The sequence below is a fragment of the Nicotiana attenuata genome, chromosome 1 (genome assembly GCF_001879085.1).
Source record: "Nicotiana attenuata strain UT chromosome 1, NIATTr2, whole genome shotgun sequence".
In the NCBI taxonomy this organism is placed as follows: Eukaryota; Viridiplantae; Streptophyta; class Magnoliopsida; order Solanales; family Solanaceae; genus Nicotiana; species Nicotiana attenuata.
Window position 1 is genome coordinate 64,849,494 of NC_031989.1, and position 8,240 is coordinate 64,857,733.

Here is an 8,240-nt window from a genome sequence, read left to right on the forward strand (position 1 = left end):
CCTATGTAAGCTGTTCCTGTCCCCTTACAAGACAAATGCTTTCATTGGGTTGTAGGGTTTTTCTGGTAAATCCTTTATATTCCCCTAATTGCTACATAGAATTCATATAGTTTGCAATTGGCATGTAGTTAAGCAGTTAATTAATTGATCGCCAGGAGAAGTGTACTTATACTTGAAATCATTTGATGGCATTGTTGATGATGTGTTTCAGGTAAACAATAGCGGGAAGTCGAATATGAGGCCTATATTCGTGGGGAATTTTGAGTATGATACACGTCAATCAGAACTGGAACGATTGTTCTCCAAGTATGGAAGGATCGAGCGTGTTGACATGAAAAATGGTATCCTTTTTGTTTTCTCTTTCGTATTTTCTGTTGGTTTAGTTAGTTTTATTATTGTACTATGCATTCTTGATACTGAAATGAATAACAAAGATGATAGACACAAATATATTGGAAATAAAAAAGATCCTAATGGCTTTATTCGTGGAATTATATTGCAAGTTAAAACCCAGTAGGTGGTTGTATCTTCAGTTGTTCGAATTACATGATTCTTTAATGTCAGTAGGTGTGGTTTTAAATTTTTGTTAGTGCTGATCTTCCTGGAGCTATTAATGTTTGCTCTTTAGCTACGTGTAGCCTTTTCAAACCATGTCAAAGGAGTGGGTTGGTCCAGACCCCTGTAAAAATAGTCTAATTATGATGATTTTTATGTGTCCCACTCGTAGCTGACCCTAATTAGTTTGGGATGAGCATTGTCGGGTTTGTTGATTAATATTTTTATATCAACAATATTATGTTGATTCCCCCTCCCAGCTTATGCGTACAGGCTTTTTTACTTTTTGGATACTATGATGGTGATTATTTTGGTTAAATATATTGCTTTGCTACATAGCTACTTTGTTTTAGCTATGTATGTGTGCACATGACATGGTAGGACATGGTGGGGAGCCAAATGTGAAATTCATTTGGAGAAGATCTCCATTTTAAGTGTTTGTTTTGACGCAGGAATGTCTCCCAAGGAAAAAGAGCTTCTATCATGGCTCAACACTTGCAAAAACTTCTATTGCAAGGCCACCTATCTGTCTTCTTGCTCTCCTTCTCAATGATGGAGTTGTTCTGCATTACTTTGACTGATCTTCCGTCATTCACCTACTTCACTGCCCATGTTGCCATTTTTCAAGAATGGTTGTGATGGGATTTGTCTGTTCTTCATGCCATGCCTACCACTAGTAATAAGCGGATCAATGAATTCTTATCATGCCATGCCTCCTTATTTCGAATCGTGCTGTGAATTGGTGAAGCATGCTTAGCAATGACTCAGACTTGACATCTTGGATTTAAACATTTAATAAGCCTTCATCATCATCATGATTTAGTTCATGCAAGGCCTCTCTACCTCCTTACTTTCATCAGGCCTTCACATACTTGCAGGTGTTGTACTTTATTTAATTCCTAAAGGGAATTATAGCTTTGATTTAGCTGATGTACAATCTGCTCAAAAGATTTTCAAACTTTGTTCTCATGCTTTTCTTTGGCCTTATAATGGAGTCTTTACAACTACAGGGTTTGCGTTTGTCTACTTTGAGGATGAGCGCGATGCCGCAGATGCCATCCGTGGTCTTGACGACATACCATTTGGGTATGACAAACGTCGGTTATCAGTGGAATGGGCTAAGGTATTTCATTGCACTCTTCTTTCCCAAATGTGGCAACTGCCATCCCATTAGAATTACCTTCTCCAAGAGGCAACATGATTGATATTATGATCAACAGTCTATGTAAAGAACTACGCTATTATAACTTTGTTTCGACAGGGTGAACGTGGTAGACCTCATGATGGCTCCAAGGTTGCAGCAAACCAAAGACCTACAAAAACTTTGTTTGTCATTAACTTTGACCCTAATCACACTAGGGTGCGTGACATAGAAAGACACTTTGAACCGTACGGAGAGGTCCTTAATGTTCGCATACGGCGGAATTTTGCATTTGTGCAGTTTAAAAATCAGGAAGATGCCACAAAAGCCTTGGAGAGTACACACATGAGGTTGTCAGTGCATTTTTTTGTATTTGCTTACATTGTGATTTCACATCCATGTTATGCTATTGTTTCTTGTCTCCTGACAAGAAGTGATTATTGCATTTGCAGTAAGATCCTGGACAGAGTGGTTTCTGTAGAGTATGCTTTGAGGGATGATGGCGAGAGGGGGGACAGGTATGGCAGCCCTGGAAGAGATTATGGCAGGCACGGGGATAGTCCATTTCGAAGGTCACCAAGCCCAATGTATCAAAGGAGTCGACCTAGCCCTGATTATGGCCGTTCTCATAGTCCTGCCTATGATCGATACAGGAGTCCTGAGTATGGAAGGTATCGCAGGTAGATATGTGTCTCTGACAAATTTTTCATTTTTCTACTATTTAAACTAGCTAGGCTCTATAAGCTTTTGTAATAGTTAGAGCTCATGTTCCCATTTTTCCTTAATAATTTCAGCAGGTCTCCTGTTCGGAGGTCAAGAACTTGAAGCGGTGTTTTATTGGGGGGAAGATCGCCGCTCCTTTCTGGATAAATGCTTGCTGTGTATTAAATATTAATGTAATGGATTTATTGCATGTGTTGCTTAAACGTTAGAGAGTGTGGCAGTTCAATTTGGCTGTTGGAAAACTTTTACATGGTGGAATCACGGTCTCTGCATATTGAGACCACTTGGCACGAATTCATGACTGATGAGAAGGAACATATGTAAGGAAACACTTATTAGCTTGTGAGGTTTCAGCAGACATTGGAGCGAACTAACGTATGCTCCAACTGCATGCTTCAACTGTTGTCTGCTGCGTATATCCTGTTCTGCCTTCTTTTTCTCATTTTTGATTGTGACCCCAACTTTTAATGGGTTGTGCAGCATTGGATTTACCTTGTAGTAAAATTTGTAGAGTAGTGGGACGTAAAAAGTATCTCACCTAGTTTTTGTTGTGTATGTTCTCTACTTATTTCTTTTTCTCATACCTCAGAGGTCCTTGTTTTTCTCCCTTGAAGTTAATTTGTATGATGTGTTGATGTTACATGCATCTTTGGGCTTTGATTGAAACTAAAAAAAAAGGGTCTTAATTGTGATGCAAGTAAGTCTTCTATTTAGAGACCGCACTGGTTTTACTTAACAGGATCCCTGTAGAACCCATCCGTTTACTATTGTTTTTCATATGTGCCAGGAAATGGATAAATTATACGAGTGCTACCTTGGCGGTCATTTTTGGGACTATACTGGTCCACCGGGAGTGAATTTTGTAAGTTCAGTTTTGCGCCAGCAAAGTTTGTGTGCTTCTAAGGTATTTTTATAGAAAGCTTTCTGAAGTGTGGGGCAAACGGCGCCCTCTACTTCTACTTCTAACTAAAGGCGAACAGCCGGCATTGCAAGCAAATAGAAAGCCCCCGCCCATTTGAGTGTTCCCGGACCACCCATCTCTTCCTTCCCCTTCGCCCGGCCCGGTGAGATCAGATTTCTAGAACGAAGTGAAGTGATAGGAAGAGAAGACTGCTGGCGTAGTTAGTTTTTTTTTTTTTTTGAGAAATTTTCATAAAGTACTATCTTTTAGTAGTAATTAGCCATCTATAGATACCATTTGCTATATTACGAATTATAGATACCTTTTCTGTGGTTATAAGATGTATTTGATGTATTTAAGCTATTGTATTCATGAATACAGTAGCAAAAATAGGCGTGAATCAGTCGAGTGTATTCGACTGTATTCATGGAGTGAAACATGGGATTACAGCTGGACAGATTATTGTATTCGACTGTATTCACGGCGTGAAATAGGGGATTACACTGTTTTTAAAACGGAAAGTGAATCAATTAACATAATAGACTTCTAATATAACTCAACAAACTCAATTATAACACACAAATTTTGTATTTTCAGTTATAAAAAAGATTCTCAACCGGAAAATACACCAAAAACATACTCCCTCCATTTCATATTAAATGAGGTACTTTCCTTTTTAGTCTATTCCAAAATAAATGACACATTTCTAAATTTGGAAATAATTCAACTTTAAACTCCTCATTTTACCCATTTTATCCTTAATGAGAAGCTTTTATAACCACACAAAAGTTATGGCCCTACAAAGCTTTAACCCTTAAGCTTTTAAGACCACAAATTTTAAAAGTCTTTCTTTTTTTCCTTAAACTCCGTGTCGAGTCAAACTACCTCATTTAATTTGAAACGGAGGGAGTAGCAATCTTCAGAGAAATTATATAATACATCTATATACATAAATTATATTGATTAAAAAAAACATATGAATACATTCATGGCATATAGCGAGACAGTGAATACAATGAAATACATAGAATACAACGGGATACATTGAAATACAATGAAAAAAAAATAGTGAATACAATGAAATACATGGAATACAACGAGATACATTGAATTACAATGAAAAAAAAAAGACAATGAATACAATGAAATACATGAAAATACATTGAAATATATTAATAGAAAATCAAGTTGCTCAGCCCCAAACTCCGTCGTCTTTGTTCAAGAACAAACCCTAATTTCCGGCGAATTCGCCGTTCACTGGAAGCCGGTAGTGAACACAACGTCAAAGCCTTCAATGCCATGTCTCAGAAGATGTAGAAATCACAGAAACTTATATCCTTCAATGACGAATTGATTGATAAAGACGAATTAACTTATATCCTTCAATGACGAATTAATAGAAAAAACAACGTCAAAGCCTTCAAGCCTTCAATGACGAATTGAGGAAGGAAGAGGAACGTCAAAGCCTGCCCTGTTAGCCATAGCAAAAGTGGATGGATGAGAAAGGATGAACTCCCTATAGATTCGGAATGGGCTTTTGAAATAAGGTCCAATTGATTAGGGCACAATATATAAGAAACGGCAATAACACAAAAATAACAATTGGTGCGGTGAAAGCAGAGAGCTATAGGGAGTTTCAATGGGTAGTTTTGCTCCTCTCTGTCATTCTCCGCCGTCGATGATCACTCAAATGAAAATTTTCCGAGACAACGGAGATGAATCAGTGGAGAATTGTGGTTGTATTCATGGAGAAAGACTGGCGTTGAGACAGAGAGAGGGTGGAGAAAAATCTGAAAGAATAAGAGAGAAAAATAATCCAAAGCGTATTTTATGGCTTAAGGGTAGGAGGTGACCATAAATAGATATTTGGCTATAAAAATCAAAAGGTAGCTATGGAATATAATTTTTTAAAAGGGTATTTATTTAAAATAAATAAGGTATCAACCTTTGCTATAGGAGGTAAAAATTCCTTTTTTTTTTTCTTGTCTCAACCCCCATTGGCTTTCTGTTTGCCGATTTGTCCTAAAAAAAAAACGGGGAGAGGGGAGGGGGGAGGGAATCCCAAAGTATTTTGTTACTCTAGATTTTTGGTTTTCCAGTAGAGGGTAGCCAATCTTCAGAGATGCTTTAATGGTCTGGAGGCCCATTATAACTTTTAAGATCAATTGCCACACTTTTTTTTTAGAATTTTTTTTTTCCTCAAGAGACACTTCTCTGGTATTGTCTAAACGCTAAATTGGTTTGTTCCTGTAGAGAGGAGTGGCCTAGACCTTTCCAACTCCAACCTCATACGAAATTCAAGTTCATATTTGAAGATTGAAAAAAATGAAATCTTTAAGAGTTAAAGAGAAGAAATATGGATATCTTAGCAGCGTCAATAGTCTGTCCAATCCGAAGGCTAAGTTTCTGTGGTCGTCCTTGGGACGGAGTCTTCCTTGGTTAGCAGTTACCAAATTTGAGTTGAATCTTCAAAAAAGTTCAACTTGCTTCGCTTTTTGCAGGATGAAATCAAGTGATTATCTATACCCCTTATAACAAAACAAAATAATCTATAAACAGTGCATTTGTCCATTACATCCATTAAGCCGGTAATTCGACATGCAATCCGTGACGCGTACAATTTTGATGCATTTATTGCATCATATTCATACTGTACCATACCGTAGATCGACGAGGATGTCACACATCGTATCGGGTAGGATGGATGAAGTGGAGGTTAGTATCTGGAGTCTTGTGTGACAAGAGAGTGCCAACGATACTCAAAGGTAAGTTCTACAAAGCGGTGGTTAGATCGGCCATGATGTATGGGGCTGAGTGTTGGCCTGTTAAGAACTCACATATCCAAAAGATGAAAGTAGCAGAAATGAGGATGTTGAGGTGGATGTGCGGGCACACTAGGATGGATAAGATTAGGAATGATGATATTCGCGAGAAGGTGCACGTGGCTCTCATTGATGACAAAATGCGGGATGCGAGGCTCAGATGGTTCGGGCATGTACAAAGGAGAAGCCCAGATGCTCCAGTGAGGAGGTGTGAGCGGCTGGTTGTGGAAGGCACGAGAAGAGGTAGAGGGCGGCCTAAGAAGTATTGGGGAGAGATGATCAGACAGGATATGGCGAGACTTCAGATTTCCGAGGACATGACACTTGATAGGAAGTTGTGGAGGTCGAGTATTACGGTTGTAGGCTAGGAGGTAGTTGAGTCTTGGCGTTACTTTGTACCTTTGTGAGCCTAGTCCGGTAGGGTTTTGTCTAAGAGAGCTAGGGGCAATGTCGTGTCTTAATATTTTCTTTTTCGACGTTGGATCCATTTACTAGCCATCGTTTTTACTTTGCATTTTTCTTCTGCATTTTATGTTCCTATTTTTCCAATAATTTCCGTGATGAATCTAATATCCTCTCCTTTTGTCTTCTTTTTATTATCTTGAGCCGAGGGTCTTTCGGAAACAGCCCCTCTACCCCTTCGGGGTAGGGGTAAGGTCTGCGTACACACTACCCTCCCCAAACCCCACTTATGAAATTTTACTGGGTTGTTGTTGTTGTATTCATACCGTACCAATTAACAAGCTAACTAGCTATGACAAATAGCGATACACAGAGTTGGAAGTGCGTTATCTGCACCGCAACTCTGTTTCGGATTAAAGAATATACATATTTATACAAATTATACTAAGTAATTTGTACCTCCGATTGTGGATGTCAAGTGCAGGGGTGTGCAAAAAACTCATGTTGAAGTGCCCTTTCAAGCCGGGTCTCAGCATCTTGCATCATCTCAGGGCTAAGTCTGACCATGAGTATGCAAAACTCTGTTTCGTCCGATGCTCCATCACCATTCAAGTCTCCTTCTCTCACCATAGCCTCTGCATCTTCTTTGCTCATTCCCTCCATCCCGAGAAGCGCAGAGTTTCTTCTCAAACTAGCCGGTGTGATCAACCCGACTGTTGGGTCGGCCAGCAGCCGGAATCCTCCACATAGCTCCCTAACAAATGTATGCACGTCTAACTTCTCCGCCATCACCGGTAATAAGTCTTGATATTCACTTGTCGTTGCACCAACTTTGCTTTCCACTGTCTTCTTAATTTGAGCTTGGCACACAACTCTATTATATATCTATTGTGAATACAAAAATTCAAGCTGATCAGGGTATATCAAAAGTTGAATTAAACTCCCTTGTTTATAGTAGTACAGATTTTGTTGTAACTCTCAAGGATTGATCTTGATTTAGGGAAGTAGGACAATATTTTGTAAAGCTAAATAAATGAGGGTGGGTGCGGGCTATTGTTTGAACAAATAATTGCTAAACCAATCGATAACATATTAATGGGGTGAATCTTAGTTGAGCTTAATAAATCCTTGATCAAATAAGACGAAAGTCTAATACAACGAGAAGAATTTAGTAAGGCTAACCAGTGAACTTAATGACAGTGTATATAATATCATAAATGCGCAATGAATGCAAGAAACGACAATGGTTATAATGAGAAGGAACTGTCACCCAATGATTATGTGATTGGGTGATTCTTCCTTTTATCGACACAAAAAGGGTCTGCAGCTGATATGAATGTGGAATCTAAAGATTTATGGATGAAGGTTAAACAACATGTGCTTAGATAAAGTGAATAAGACAATTCTTTCGTATATTCCCTCTCTTCTCTTACAATGCGTTCTTCGAAAAAGGCAGATCCCCCTCTTGTTTACTATCTCCTCCTATTTATAAGGGATATTTCCCAAAAAAAACCCTAAAAGTTACAACATAAAGAATATCCAACATGCTTATTCTTCCTGTCCTTTCTAAGTTTAAACTACCGATACTATCTTATTTCGGCTGCCCGCCTCTGGTCGTCGTCCTTTGCCACAACGACTATCAGTCGTTGTGTTGTAGTGACTCCGTCCTATGTCTTGCTAATCCGTTGTCGTGGTT

General features: G+C 38.8%; 2 protein-coding genes across 5 annotated transcripts; one reads left to right on the top strand and one right to left on the bottom strand.

Annotated features, from left to right (window-relative positions):
- Positions 1 to 3,059, top strand: LOC109227799 (serine/arginine-rich splicing factor RS31-like). Of its 4 annotated transcripts, XM_019393000.1 has the most exons (7): positions 27 to 65; positions 212 to 341; positions 1,008 to 1,433; positions 1,566 to 1,678; positions 1,817 to 2,046; positions 2,149 to 2,376; positions 2,491 to 3,059. In XM_019393000.1, exons 3-7 carry the CDS (start codon positions 1,382 to 1,384, stop codon positions 2,519 to 2,521), a joined length of 654 nt encoding a protein of 217 aa, XP_019248545.1. In that variant the 5' UTR covers positions 27 to 65; positions 212 to 341; positions 1,008 to 1,381; the 3' UTR covers positions 2,522 to 3,059. The 4 variants fall into 4 exon arrangements, with proteins under 4 accessions (XP_019248539.1, XP_019248542.1, XP_019248545.1 ...); XM_019392994.1 differs by lacking the exon at positions 1,008 to 1,433 and having other exon boundaries at positions 1 to 65; XM_019392997.1 differs by lacking the exon at positions 1,008 to 1,433 and having other exon boundaries at positions 1 to 65; positions 2,494 to 3,059.
- Positions 7,019 to 7,333, bottom strand: LOC109236828 (calcium-binding protein KIC-like). Its single transcript, XM_019403065.1, has one exon. The coding sequence runs from the start codon at positions 7,331 to 7,333 to the stop codon at positions 7,019 to 7,021; it is 315 nt and encodes a 104-aa protein (XP_019258610.1).

What these genes read in the sequence shown, in the direction of transcription:
- LOC109227799 (XM_019392994.1), top strand. Translation starts at nt 36, where the DNA reads ATGCTTTCATTGGGTTGTAGGGTTTTTCTG. An exon ending in TTGGAGAGTACACACATGAG is followed by an intron (nt 2,047 to 2,148) that starts GTTGTCAGTGCA and finishes TTGCATTTGCAG; the next exon opens with TAAGATCCTGGACAGAGTGG. An exon ending in GAGTATGGAAGGTATCGCAG is followed by an intron (nt 2,377 to 2,490) that starts GTAGATATGTGT and finishes TAATAATTTCAG; the next exon opens with CAGGTCTCCTGTTCGGAGGT.
- LOC109236828 (XM_019403065.1), bottom strand. Translation starts at nt 7,333, where the DNA reads ATGGCGGAGAAGTTAGACGTGCATACATTTGTTAGGGAGCTATGTGGA.